This window comes from Bison bison, unplaced genomic scaffold (assembly GCF_000754665.1).
Source record: "Bison bison bison isolate TAMUID 2011002044 unplaced genomic scaffold, Bison_UMD1.0 scf7180017864337, whole genome shotgun sequence".
Taxonomy (NCBI): domain Eukaryota; kingdom Metazoa; phylum Chordata; class Mammalia; order Artiodactyla; family Bovidae; genus Bison; species Bison bison.
In genome coordinates this window covers 1309609-1325129 of record NW_011494909.1, presented here as the reverse complement: position 1 = coordinate 1325129, position 15521 = coordinate 1309609, and the positions used below count along the sequence as shown (strand labels likewise).

General features: G+C 38.8%; 2 protein-coding genes across 2 annotated transcripts in view; one reads left to right on the top strand and one right to left on the bottom strand.

Moving 5' to 3' along the window:
• USP6NL (USP6 N-terminal like) overlaps positions 1-15521 on the bottom strand; it is a 136462-nt gene that overhangs the window by 120242 nt on the left and 699 nt on the right. Inside the window, exon 2 of the mRNA XM_010854110.1 lies at positions 330-416. Coding sequence (XP_010852412.1) covers positions 330-333 — 4 coding nt within the window. The 5' untranslated portion in view covers positions 334-416. The remainder of the gene's footprint in view (positions 1-329; positions 417-15521) is intronic.
• The window catches only part of ECHDC3 (enoyl CoA hydratase domain containing 3), a 125866-nt gene continuing 123464 nt past the window's right edge, over positions 13120-15521 (top strand). Inside the window, exon 1 of the mRNA XM_010854109.1 lies at positions 13120-13178. Within this exon, the coding sequence (XP_010852411.1) occupies positions 13120-13178 (59 nt within the window). The remainder of the gene's footprint in view (positions 13179-15521) is intronic.

The following is a 15521-nucleotide window of genomic DNA, read 5'->3' as shown; positions in this document are numbered from 1 at the left end:
CTTTGATTAAATAACATTAACCCATGTTACCCAATGATTAAATGTCACATAATAAAATCTCTGCTAATTATGGTCGATTGCCATCTTCCCTCTTCATTTTTCTAAAGAGTCACTTTCCAATGAATAGTCAATAGAAAAGTTTAGATGGTAAACTAAGCCAGCCAAGAAGCTAATGACAAAGAGATCCTCACATCTAACTTCTTAGAATAAATCAACCACCACACAGGACCACCTTCTTTTAAACAGAGACAAAGGCACGTTATTGGGCCACACCGCAATATTCAATCACTGATGAAGTGACATAACTCCAATTTGCCTAGGACACTTACCCATGACTGGAGATGTCTCTGTATGTGGTCCCGATCCGGCGCTACACCCAAATCTGCTGTCCAGTGTTGCTCAGAGGAATACATGTCCTGGGAAGAAAACAGAGAAAGAAATCATATTTTCTAAAGGTCAGTATTTAAAATTTTCTAAAAGGAAATAAAAATAATTTACTTACAAAAATTTACTATTTTCAAAAAAACAAAAACAAAGACCCTGACATCATCTAAATGTAAAAAAATTATCAATCTTTGGAACATCATGATTCTGTTCATATTTTCCTTTATCTGTAAGAAGTTACCCCAAAAGCAAATAATATGTATAAAGTTGTTGCCACAGAAACTTATTAATCTGTTTTCAGTTCCCTCCATCACCACATAAATAAGTCAGAGGAAGAAAGCACCCCATTTTGGGTAAATTAAACACATTACACCTGCTGAATGTATTTTGACTGCACATAAATGATTTATACACACCATCAAATAAAAGTTACCAAAGTTACTGCTATACTTTCTCTAATAATGGGCCTTTTCTTCATTATAAAGTAATAGGGCTTCATTGTTTTAAAAAATTGGAAACAGCTAAGTAGAAAGAAAAAATTATCTCAATAGTACAATGCCACTACATCTACCCAGTCATTTGTGGCATGTCTCCTTTCCAGGAATTTTCTGTATATATTTTTAAAGTGTACTTTTATAAACCCTACATACAAAATTCTGTATTTGGTTCTTTTCAGTTGAGTAAAACTTAATGCATCACCCTGTATTACTTTTAAATACAAAGTTAACCCTTCGTTAGCATATAATCATAAATCTTCCTCCCTTGATAATGTGGCTTCCCTGGTGGCTCAGATGGTAAAGCATCTGCCTGCAATGAGGGAGACCCGGGTTCGATCCCTGGGTCGGGAAGATCCCCTGGAGAAGGAAATGGCAACCCATTCCAGTATCCTTGCCTGGAAAATCCCATGGATGGAGGAGCCTTGTATGCTACAGTCCATGGTGTCGCAAAGGGTCAGACACAACGGAGCAACTTCACTTTCCTTTTTGATAATATATTAAAGAAAATGAGGCACAAAGGAACATTCAAACATTACCACGGGTGCACAAGTGTCTCCCTGAACCTAATGGATGAAATTCCACAAACCAGATAATATCAGATTCGATACCAAATTTACACTTGTGCTCAGGGAGCTGCCTTCATAAACTGATTAGCTACCTCTCAGGATCACAAGGAAGGGTGATACCTTTCTAAGTCAATTAAGAAAACAGCACAATAGTAATCTGTTTCTGCTTCTGAAACAGATTCCAGTTCAAGAAACATTCTTTGAAGAAATAACGCTTGCCCCATCTCTAACTCGTCTTTACTCACGCCATGCAATATATGAAAGCAATATGAACTTGCAGAAGGATGTCCAGTTCCAGACGCCAGCAGGGTCCACGTGCTCTCACTAGCCGTGGCCTATCACTGCAGGGGGCGCTGCATGATCACCTGGCCCCCTCCCCACATGGCCTCGCACTGGGTATTATGAAATGATTTCCATTTCCAGGTAACCCAATTATTCTCCCCAAAATGAGAAGCTGTATGGAAAAATCTAAAATAATCCACATGACAATAGGGTCTCACCATGAAAACACTGTCTTCCTGGCGCTTCACCCAGCCCACCCAGGAGACTAGGTAGTGGGCCAGGCTTCCTGGTGTCACAGGGTGGCTGGGGCCGCCACCCTGTGACACAGAGTAGACCACACACTCAGAGGCCCCGGGAGCTCACATGCAGCTCACTCACACCTGTGGGGACTGCTCTCTCTGTTCATATTTATATCGAAGTTTCTTATCTTAAATTTAAAATTCCTAAATGGCAACATCAAAGCACTTTGTACTAAGCCATGCACCCTTCCTACCCATAGTTATGAACTGCCAAATAAATACTTATTTAAGGACTGCAGTTCCGCAGATATTAGGAGTTTTCTCAGCACCAAAAATAGTAACCTCAAAAGAAACAGGACAATAAGACTTATAAACACTGAATTTATAACCTTACCATCTGAGTTGATAAATGTACTTGACAAACATGCAACGATGCATGAGCTGGAATTAATGTCATGGAGTAGTTCTTAGAAAACATATTTTTAAATTACTTATAATTGAAGTCACGTGTTCAAGACTCTTTATGCCAATCACAGCTTTGAAATGCAAACCCTTCATGCACAAGTAGGTGGGCTACCAATTCTTTTCAGCAATGAGGCAGTTTAGTAGCTCAAAAGATAACATTTTCAGATTTCCTCCTGTAAATGCTATCGCCTGGACATACAAAGGAGAAAGAAGAATCTTACATGTTGTTTTTCACACCATCTAAGAGGGAAAGAGTACTCTGTCTCAAATCCACAGTTTCACATAAAAGGCATTATTGGGGTACTTCTGCATAAGCTGGCCTTTCAACGCATTTTACAGGAACTTGAGCCAGGGGTACTTTCAAGTGACTCCTCCAACTTTTGTGACAAAGCCATATTCAGGGAACTCAGGTTCTAGCTAAAGGAAAGAAATTCCACCATACCCTTTTCTTTATTGCAGGCACCAAACATGACCTAAAAATAATTCCCGTCATTCTTGGTCACCTAAAACTTAAATTTAACAGAATTATAAATCACAACATACAGGATCACAGACTACTGTCTCTAACAGTATTCTTCCCAGAGATCAAATTAATATTAACTTATTTCATTGTACAATAACTCTTCTTAAAAAGAGAATACTCAAAAAATCCCAATATCCACTAAAAACTGATGTGATCTTCATTTTTAGTCTCATCACAAAGTATATTTTTTAAAAAATCAGATTTAATCTTGAAGATATTTTGCAAAGTGAAATAAGCAAGTCATAGTAGGAAAAGCGGTTTCCCAGGTGGCACGCTGGTAAAGACTACGCCTCCCAATGCAGGAGACACGAGAGACAAAGGTTTGATCCCTAGGTTGGGAAGATTTCCTGGGTAGGAAATGGCAACCCACTCCAGTATTCCTGCCAGGAAAATTCCATGGACAGAGAAGCCTGGCAGGCTACAGTCTATGGGGTCTCAAAGCATCAAACATGACTGAGCAGCAGCCATGGAGAACAGGACAAGTACTCTATAACTCCACTTAGATGAGGGACCTAGAGAAGTCAAATCCACAGAGACAGAAAGTAGAATGACGGCTGCCAGGGGTTGAAGGGGCAGAAAATGAGTTAGTATTTGATGGATGAAGTTTCATTTTGGGAAGATTAAAGAAGTTCTGGAGATGAATGGTGACGGTTGCACATTAATGTGAATGTACAGATTCAAGTTCAGCAAATTCCAAGAGATATAAATTTTTTTAAAAAAAGAAAAAGAAAAGAAAGAAACAGACACCCAGAGATACCACAGTGAAACTGCAAATCATCGATGACAAAGAGTTCTTAAAACCAACCAGAAACAAAAGCAGATCACTTACAAAGGAACAACCAGACTCTGATTGATCAACTGCAACCACGGAAGCCAGAAGACACTAGAACAGTATCTCCACAGTTCCAAGAGAAAATAAGTTTTAAGCTGTAATTACGTACCAACTCAGCTAAACTATTTTTTCAAGAAAAGGGGCAAAATAAAGAAAATTCAGACATAAACAGGGAATATACTGTAAGCAGATCATCATTAAGGATGCTTCCAAAACTATAGTTCATAAAGATGGAAGACAATGCCAAAAAGGGGTCTGAAATACAGGAAAGAATGGTGAGAAAAGAGAACTGTAAAAATGGGTAAACCCAAATATTAGCGGTATAATTTCGAAATGATGAGTTATAAAAACAAACAAACCTAAAGTACTGAACAAAAACAGCATGTAATCTAGGAGGAAGGTAGCATAACAGGAATGAACTATTCCAAGTCTCTTATACGGCTTTTAGGAGGAAGATGAAGCAGACACCATCTGTTGTTCATATGCCTTCTATCACTTGTCCTCGGATAGTCCCCACCTCGTGGATTTGAGGGCCTGGGGACGCGACAGATAGGGATGTGAGCAGAACTGCACCAGTTCTAACCGAAGGCTTTACGAGCACTCGGCTGTGTTCTCCTGCACTCCTACACTGCGCCCCAATCTCTGCTGGTCCCAAAATGAGGAGACACCTAGCACGTAACTAAATCCAGCCACACCCAGCAGAGACTGCCAAACCTATGAGCTAGAAATACATGTCTGTCACTGCACATCACTGAAGTTTCACAGTGACTTGTTACATAGCATTATTACAGCAAAAGATGACTAATACAAAAGGCAAAGATACTATATATGCAAATTATATTTGTGGGTTTTAGTTTAACTAAAAAATTTTACTAAGTTTACAAACACCTGCATATATACACAAATACATATATGTATACATACATACAAAGTGATACTATTTACATAAAGTTCAAAAATAAAATTAACAATACATGAACATATGTAACTATAAAGAAAAGCAAAAGAAAAAAGCAGAGTTGAGGCTAATGGTTTTCTGGGGACAGACGTAAGACAAGAGGAGCTATAGGGAGATATAAGAGGGTAGGGCTAACACTGTACCACTTAAGCTGAGAGAAAGGACATATACATATCATTCTATTAGACTTATATAACACACTTATTACATATAGTCCTTTCTATGAACAGAATGTTTTATATTTTAATATGAAAGGCAAAACTTTTCCAGGAAAATTCAGAAATGATTATAAAAGAAATTTATGTAGCCACATGCAAAAAAGAGGTAAATGTATTTATAATCTTTAAGCCATAATTAAGAGGCAGAAAGAGTCGTAGTGACTCACTTATTCTTTAAGCTGCTGCTGCTGCTAAGTCACTTCTGTTGTGGCCAAATCTATCTGACCCCATAGATGGCAGCCCATCAGGCTCCCCCGTCCCTGGGATTCTCCAGGCAAGAACACTGGAGTGGGTTGCCATTTCCTTCTCCAATGCATGAAAGTGAAAAGTGAAAGGGAAGTCGCTCAGTTGTGTCCAACTCTTAGCGACCCCATGGACTGCAGCCCACCAGGCTCCTCTGTCCATGGGATTCTCCAGGCAAGAGTACTGGAGTGGGGCGCCATTGCCTTCTCCTGGTCTTTAAGAGAAAGAGACAAATACAAGTGATAGCCAGGTTCACTATAAAATACAAGACAGAACTGACGTGAAGAGACGGATATTCATCCTTCATCCAGATGCGGAAGAAGCTGGCCTTCCCAATGAGCTGCATTGCTCAGCTATCTGATCACTGGAGATTCTGATCTCACAGCTGTATAACCCAAGTTCATTCTTTAGTAGAAATTCCTAAACCCTGTTTTGCTAAATTACTATGTACTGAACTGTCATCCCAAGAAAAAGCTTAAGAAAATTTTCTTATTTGAAGCATTATTGGTAACAGCAAAAAAAAATTTTTTTAACTTAAATGTGCAATAATGAGGGACTGCATAAATGAATAGCTGTTAATTTACATGGAATAGAGTTTGCTGTATCCACTTAAAAACACCTCAAAAAGATTTTAACGACAAGTGAATGAATGCTCTCCAATGTCCTTTGTGCAACCTTCTCACAACCAATAAGAAATATCAGAAATGATGTCTCAGAGAACTTAAATGTAATACCCCAAAGGCTTATAAACCAAAACTTAAAATGATTAATGTTCAATTTTTAAATTTAAAATAGACAGAATAATATACAATAAAACAGATAATATACAAATTTACTATTCATTCAATAAATATTTCCTGAGCAGCTATTACAAGCCAGGGAGTGTTCCAGGCTCCACAGACACAGCCACAAACCAAAGACCCCTTTCGCATGGAACTCACATCCCAGCAATTCTAGAGCCTCTCCTTAACTCAGGTGCAGAGTTCATGGTTGAAATAAATATGTGAGGGCATTCCAGGGTAATATCTTCTCATGCCAGATAAACAAATAACTTCAGTTAATACTAAAGTGGGCTTCCCAGGTGGTGCCAGCAGTAAAGCAACTGTCTGCCAATGCAGGAGACTAACAGTCGCAGGTTTGATCCCTGGGTCGGGAAGATCCCCTGGTGAAGGAAATGGCAACCCACTCCAGTAATCTTGCCTGGAAAATTCCATGGGCAGAGGAGCCTGGAGGGCTGCAGTCCAATGAATGATGACTATTAAAGTCATTCATTGACATGGATGGTCTCACCACTGTACTTTCACAATTCTTGAGCTCTCTATAAAGAATATTCATTCTCTCTGCAATTTACCCCCCCAAAACACAATTCTAAATTTTCAAGGCTTTCTGTGTTTTCCCTGCTCAAAAGAAGTAAAGCCAATCTTCTACTACAGCTAGAGTAAAAGGAGGTTTATTTAGCCCATTCACTAAATTAACAAAGTACTTCCGACTAATAAGATCAGAGAAGGAGATGGGCAAAATGAGAAATCATCCAATTTCCTAGGTTTGTTTACACGTGTATGTTAATGAAACAGCAGATAAGAATGAGATCTGATTTCCCCTTCTGCAGGTAGAATTTAAGTTAGGTTTCCAGAAGGACTTATCAAATTCTAGTAGCTTTACACTGGGCAACTTCTAGGTATTTAGGAAAAACAAATGTCCTTCCCAAGGTTTCCTTTCCTATCTCAGTTACAGAGAGGTGGGTATTTCCAAACTACCTTATATTTGCCTAATGCACTTAATATATCCTATCAGAACTATACATAATGCCTGAGGTCTACAGATAAAAGCTAAAATAAAGGCTACCATATCTCTGATTATCAGGGGTCTGGCTTCATTTTAAAAGTCAGTTAAGGACTTCCCTGGTGGTCCAATGATTAAGAATCTGCCTACCAATACACGGTTTTTTCAGTAGTCATGTATGGATGTGAGAGTTGGACTATAAAGAAAAGCTGAGCGCTGAAGAATTGATGCTTTTGAACTGTGGTGTTGAAGAAGACTCTTGAGAGTCCCTTGGACTGCAAGGAGATCCAACCAGTCCATCCTAAAGGAAATCAGTCCTGAATATTCATTGGAAGGACTGATGCTGAAGCTGAAACTCCAATACTCTGGCCACCTGATGTGAAGAACTGACTCACTGGAAAAGACCTTAGTCAGTAAAGAGTCTGCCTGCAATGAGGAAGACCTGGGTTCGATTCCTGGGTCAGGAAGATCTTCTGGAGAAGGAAATGGCAGCCCACCCCTCCAGTATTCTCGCCTAGAGAATCCCATGGACAAAGGAGCCTGGCAGATTACACTCTATGGGGTCGCAAGAGTCAAACACGACTGAGCGACTAAGCACACAGCACACATTGAGCTGGGAAAGATTGAAGGTGGGAGGAGAAGGGGACGACAGAGGATGAGATGGTTGGATGGCATCACCAACTCGCTGGACATGAGTTTGAATAAGCTTCGGGAGTTAGTGATAGCCAGGGAAGCCTGGCGAGCTGCAGTCCATGGGGTCGCAAAGAGTCGTACACAACTGAGTGACTGAACTGAGCTACCAATACAAGGGACACCGGATTCAATCCTTGGTCCAGGAAGATTCCATGTGCTGCGGGGCAATTAAGCCCCTGCACCACAGCTACTGAGTCTACAGGCTCCAGAGTCCATGCCCTGCAACAAGAGAAGCCCCACACACAGCAACAAAGAGAGTAACCCCTGCTCACTACAACTAGAGAAAGCCTATGCACAGCAAAGACGACCCGGTACAGCCAAAAATAAATAAAAATAAAATTTAAAAGTCAGTTAAAAATTCCAGACAACTGTAATAGTAAGCCCTATAGCAGATACCATGAGAACTATAAAGAAAAGTAGGCAGGATTCCAGGCCCTACATTAAGGATTTACATCGAGCTGGATTCTAAACACAAGTATGTATCCATCCATTCAATAGATACTAATTCAGCTCTACAACATGTAAAACTTTTCAAAGGGCTCAAGATACAGCAATAGACACAAACCTAGTCCCAACTAACAGAACGCAGTCAGGACAAAAGTCCTAAAAAAGATGGGAGTCAAGGGATTACGCATGGGGAAAAAAAATGCTTTTATAAACTAAATATCTCATATATCTGGCACATGGATTACCATGGGTCCATTTTTGGTCTTGTTATAAAATAAAGGAGTTGAAACAATTTTTAAGTTCTCTTTCGAGCACTAAAAGGTTTGTGACCTAAAAATCAATTTCAATTCAATGGGTAACTGAGGAAGATTCTAATCCCTCACCATTATAACTAGAATCAATTAATAAATTATTGCAATAAACCAAGTATGAACTAAAACAAACTGGTCTGAAATGCTGGTTATGTTTGAAAAGGGGGACAGAAGGGCAGATTCAAAGGACACTTGGAAGGAAGTCAAAAAGACTAACAGTGAAGTAATCAAAGGTAATCCTAAATTTTAAGGGGGAATCCAGATGATATTCCTTTGGCAATCCTCAGTGATGAGAGATCATCAACTCTGGAAGAAAAAGGGTTTGTAAAAGAAAAATATTCCCAAGCAAGTCTGGTAAAGGAGCTTAGAATTCAAACCAACAATAAAATGTGATATAAATTGATGACAAATAGGGTTCAATATTTTAAAAAGCAACTTCTAAAAAGAAATTTGAGAAATTTCTCTTCAGCAACTGATACAGTCTACTAATGGTAACTACACTTAGTACTCATTTGAATACAGATTAAGATGCTGTTTCTAAGATGCTGTTTCAAAATGAGTCTACTATCTCACAACCAGATTATCCTAGTAAGCCTCTATTTACCAATAACTAAGCATCAGCTGGGAGAGTAAAACACAAACTCATGAGAGTTACATAAAAGACAAGGGGCCTGCATTTCCAACAAAGCTAGGCCACATAAGACACAACATTCTTAGAGACAGGAACCTAGACTTAAATACATACATGTAAAGTATATTTTTTAATTATTAAAAATATCAAAGGGTTAAAAACTGGTACAACCACTTTGAAAAACTGATAATAACTACAAGAGTTACATATTTACTCAACAATTCTATTTCTAGGGATATTTCCAAAAGAAAGGAGTCCATATGTTCAACAAAATACATATATAAGAATGCTTTATTTTAACAGTCCAAAATTGGAAATAATGCAGATATCTGTTAAAAGCAGAATGGAGAAATAATTGTAATACAAAGAAGCCTGGAGCTTCTTTCCTCCTGGAAACATTTACCCAATCAAAAAAGGTGCCTGAGGGGCTAATTTATACTTAAGCAGCCTTGAGGACTCAGAAGACAGCAAATCAGAGTACAAGAGCCACTAAGGGAGCCACACCCCCGTCTGTAATAAGACCTCAAAAAGCTGAATCCCAGAAGAAAGGATAACACAAAAAGTAAACCAAACCAGTCTTTGCACAGACACTAAAATAAATCTCAATTTGAATCAAGGTGATCCTAAGTGCCTGGCAAAAGCAACAGAAAAATCCTCATCTAAATCTACATTTACTTCTAGAAATAATCTGTCAAATACAGTGAACAGTACACAGTGAGCATGGATACATGGAGCTGACACTCCTCAAAGAATAAGAGACCACAGGAAAAATTCTGCAGGACTCTGGGACAGAGTTACTTGCTTACTCTGTTCAGAGACATGTGAAGAGCTTGCACATTTTGACAGGGAATTATAAACTATAGACGTGGCATAGCAGATTTTTAAAAGAACCAAACTGAAATTCTAGAATGAAAAATACAGCAACGAATATTAAGAATCCAGAAAATGAATACATTGAAGAACAAATTAGAGATGAAGACTAAACTGAAAGGCCAGAGGTAAACTGAACCACTAGAAAAAAAAATTAAAACCCAGAAGGCAAGTGAAACACAGTGGAGTTACCGAGACCTAACGCTGGGTAACTGAAGTCTCAGAAAGATTAAGCAGGAGAAATGGGGAGAGGCAACATTAGAAGAGATGACAGCTGAAAACTATCCAAGACAGATGAAAGACACCAGGTCACAGCATAAACAGCTATGAAAAGAAAAGGGAGGAGAGATCATTTGAAATCAAATCTGAAAGACAAAAAGAAAATCTTAAAAACAGCCTATGAAAGTGAAGTGAAAGTCATTCAGTCGTGTCCAATTCTTTGTGACCCCATGGACTATACAGTCCATGGAATTCTCCAGGCCAGAATACTGGAGTGGGGAGCCCTTCCCTTCTACAGGGGATCTTCCCAACCCAGGGATGGAACCCAGGTCTCCCGCATTGCAGGCAGATTCTTCACCAGCTGAGCCACAAGGGAAGCCTGAAAATAGCCTGAGGAAGAAAGAAATTATCAACAAAGAAGTGATAAACAGCAGCTGCCTTCTCAATAGCAACAAAGACAAATATTATAGAATAATCTCTTCTCCAAAGAATATACAAATATATGTATGTGCGTATTGCCAATCTAGAATTCTATACCTAGCAAAATGTATCTTTCAAGAATGTACGTGAAATAAAAACATTCTCAAACTAAACGTTTTAGATTTTGTCAGTACTAAATCCACTCTAAAGAAAACACTAAAGGGTATTCTGCAGGCAGATGGAAAATTTTTCCAGACAGAAAGTCAGTAACATAAGAAAGAAGAAAAGGGCAGTAAGCCTGATTGAATAATAATGGTACAAAACAACAGAAATAGGTCTTTGGGGGTATAAAACATACATACATTTTAAAACATAACAATGAAATACAAAAAAAAGGAAGGAAATTGACTTACATGTTTTAAAATTGACTTACATTATCTGGAAAAAGGGTGAAAGTCTCAATATTACACTTTGATAAGTAGAGAAAAGATTAGAATTTCTTAGGCAAATACTAAGGAAGAGTAAAAGAATATATAATCCCAAGGTAATTAAAAAAAGGAGGAAATGGAATAATTATTTTTTTTTAAATCAATCCAAAACAAATCCAGAAAAAAGGAACATGGAACAGGTGAGACAAATACATTCCTCTTAATTTTTAAACATTCATATCAATTGTTATTATCTGCCAGTTCATTTTTTATAACAGGCATCAGCAAAATACACAGAAATATCTATCCCCCACTCACATACCTAACCTTTATAAATTTTACTTTCCACATTTATTTCCATTGTCACTTAGTTTTCAAAGCCTTATTTCACCTTTTCTTTTCTAACTACAGATATGGTAACAAGCATTAAAAGATTCAAAAGGAAAACAAACAAAAAGAAACAAGGAGGAAAAAAAAAAACCCAGAGAACTAACTGGCTTACAAACGCTGCGTTAATTCCACAATAAAATATTAATCTGCCATTACTGATCTGTGTAAAATCACTAAGGGCACACTCTCCTTCTGTGATGGCCCACACTCTGTGGAGTGTGCTTCTCTCTGAATCTGAATAAATCCACTTCTTACCTATCACTTTTTCTCTCACTGAATTCTTTATGCGATGGGACATCAAGAATCTGAGCTTCACTAGGTCCTTAAATCAGGTACCATGGTGTTTGGATGGGTTTGAGCCCCAGCCACGTAGGTTCAAGTTCCAAGCAGGGTTTTGGCTGGGTTAGAGTCACAAACTGGGTTTTGGCTGGGTTCAAGTCCCAAACAAGATTTTGGCTGGGTTCAAGTCCCAGCCTCGTGGGTTCAAGTTCCAAGCAGGGTTTTGGCTGGGTTCGAGTCCCAGCCACCATGAGTTTGAGTCCCAAACTGGGTTTTGGCTGGGTTCGAGTACATGGGTTCAAGTCCCAGTCTGAGGTAAATGGTTTCACTTTTAAGATATTCTCTGTCTTTGTTTTCTCTAGATTACTGTGATATATTTAGATTTGGGGGAAGAGGGTTATTTTATGGATATTCTTCAGTCTTTGGCTTCATTTTGAAATATTCTAAGATTTAGAATACATCTATGTGAAGTATCTCTTCAAATACTGATCTGTTACTTCAAATACTGAATGTCTTACTCTTCTCCCTCTGCTCTGGCACTACGTGTACGTTGGGATTTCAACTATGTACTATATGTCTCACACATTTTCCACCTTTTAGAGGGCATGCGGGGGCTTCTAAGGTGGCGCTAGTGGTGAAGAATCTGTCTGCTAATGCAGGACAGGCTGGTTCAATCTCTGCGTCGGGAAGATTCCCTGGAGTAGGAAATGGCAACCCGCTGCAGTATTCTTTCCTGCAAAATTCCATACTCTGCTCTGAGTTCACACTCAATGAAGAAGGAAATGGCAATCCACTCCAGTATTCGTGCCTGGAAAATTCCATGGACAGAGAATCCTGGAAGGGTACAGTCCATGGGGTTGCAAAGAGTCAGACACGACTGAGCATAGAGGACAACCAAAATTAATATATTAAGAAGCTTAAAATGATATTCTTTCACTTATTTCATGAAAAGCATTACTCTAATATTTTTTAATTCCCTTGTTAATTCAGTGAAGGAAAACTCCAGGATAAAATGAAAACTTCTACACCAGTATCAATGTCATCAAGACACAGGTGCAACATATACCTCTCTCAGAGGATAATTAAGTAATCCTTTTACAGCCCCAAATACTTAACCAAACAAGATGTGAAACTCCAGAGCTTACAGTGAACTGCTACTTGCATTTTGTGAGGATTAGACATTTTAAATAAGGCTGTCTGAGCTTTTCTAAGGAAAATGTTATCAAATTTTAAAACACCAATATTATACAGTCTGTCTAAGGAAATCAAAGAACTTTTTTAACATTTAATTCCAGTTTTACAGATATAGAAATTATCAAATAATCAGTGCCAGAGTTGTATAGTAGTGGACACCAAAGTGTGCAGTCATCACCAGTCTAGCGAGGTCGGAGTCATCTGGACGGACTCTCTTTCTACAAAGGCTGAGCCACCTGGTTCAGACGATGACAGCTCATGAGGCCAAGAGCCAACCTTCCCCCCACAAGCAACAGTGGTGGGACAGGTGCCACAGAGAGAACTCTCTCACCCACAAGCATTCTCTTCTCTACACGCTCCTTCATCCTCAGTGTCCCACCCTTCCACCTGCCATCTCTTCCTCATCCTTCAGGTCTTACCAGCAACTTCCTCAGGACAGCTTGCCCTGCCCCTCCCAATCAAGTCAGGTTCCCTGGTGACTGGTTTTATAGTTCCATGTACTGTACTTCACAGGACTGATCCCTCTAGTTGTTCAAAACAAGGTACATGACACAAGGCTGTGCGTTCAAGAAGGCACCCAAGAAATATGTTGAATAAACAAATGTGAATTTATAATTCTCCCCAATTTTACAAAGAAACAACCTTTAAAAACTAAGTTATCTTCATGAAATGCCATAACCTGGAAATGGCAGAGACCAGTTGAGAGTTCAAGTGTCTGTGATTAATTCTCAGGCTCTAATGTCCACATACTATAAAGAAGTGTTGTAGAAGTCAGATTTCTTTCAAATGAATATTACTTTGGTTTTGACTTTTACTGTAAAAATTGAGACACTTTCTAAAGGAAAAAATGAGACACTAAATATAAATAAATCATATCTAGCAAGACAATACACCTTTCAAAAATCACACTGAAGGACAAACTATACCTTTCTGGTAATAAACGATCAGAGTATTATTGGTAACAGTACTATTTCACTAAACAAAACAAAAATGGTTGAAGTGAAATTGCAAGCATAAACCAGAAAATGTAATCACTGGCCACTTTCTAACTGAAGCAGCAATTCTTAAAAGTTCTGGTATTGTGTCTTTAAGTTTTTTTGCAGGACTTCAAATTGCCTTAACATTACTAGCATTTACAATCAAAGTAATTTTGTTTCAACTTGCCACTAGCTTAAATTTACTGGTCTCTTTTTCACTCATCTTCAATAGCTACAAAATGTAACAGTACCTTGAGATAGATGGGAACACCATGGGCAAAGACTGAACTGACCAAAAACCAAACTGACCCTGCAACCTCTGCCTGGCACTGGGACCCAGCTTGCATCTGCCATACCAGGAAGTTGCCTCAGTTCCCAAGGATGACCAGCCAATTAACAGATGGTGCCAAAGCCAACACTTGTACCTACTGGCTTGTTTAACCAATGGCAGCTGTCCTCCCAAGGAGCTATTTCATATCAAAACAATGTCATAACTGGTAATGGGCTATTCTCACCAGAAACATAACCCTAACCCCAGAGAGCCAGGTCTGCTAGTTAAAAACATTAAGTAGGCATCAACAGCAAGACTTAGGGCCCAGGTTCTTAATGTTTGGGAAATGATGCTTCTCTGATGCCCTTTTAACACCTGAGTGATTCTTTAAAGACATAATCAGCAAAGGAATTTCTATTAACTCAGAATACCTGTACTGGCAATTAAGGCACTGGTTTTTTAATTTATACTTTAATTCGTGTAGCTTCTTTTCTCTTACATTTTTACATATTTCAATTGGCTATATAGAACATAACATAGGAAAAATATCCATTTTAAGTAACAAACTAGATGATGTTTACAAACTTTACTATTAAGAAAAAAAGGCAAGCTCAGTATCGTTTTTCTTAACTTTAGGGTCTGACAGAGTGAGAAATAAAAGCAAATAAACCACCGTCCATTTAATGCTGCCTAATCTGATTCTTATTAGGATGACTTCACAAAAGAAAAAAGCACCCTGACTTTCCTGAACATAATTTCCCATAGATTCAATATATGAGGGAGTTGGGCAGGGTGGTATCTAAAGTTTTGTCCGACCTCCGCGCTACGAAATATTAAGTATCCCAAAGACTTACTTCTATTTATAAATGGATTAATACACGATTGAAATAACTTTCTTCTAGCAAAGTACTTAAAACCGCGTCCCCACTTTTTTTCTATATGTCACATTATTTCCATGACTTGTTATTGCTCCAATTCAAAACTCCTTCCCAGTCCCATAAGCGATTCATTTAGCTCATGATGAAATCTACCGACTAAAAAGCATCTGTGGATTAAATGAAGGGCAGGGGACGGGGGGCATTTCAGTGTACAGAAATGTTCACCCGTGGATCCACAGAGCCCTCACAATTTCAATTAAAATACCTACGAGTAACCGTTCGCCCGCATCACAACTGCCGCACCAACAACACCCGGCTGTGAGCTCCCAAGTATTTTGCAAACTTTGCAAAGGCGCACAGATTTCCAGGTTCTCCAAAGCCCTCATTCAGCCCCATCCTCCCCTTGCCTAGTCGAAACGAAGTTCCGCGGCAGGAAGGCAATAATTTTAAAAGAACGAAGTTTGCCTCGGTCCTGCCCACTTGGACTCTGGAGGACGCAACTGAAACTTGCAAGGGAGACACGT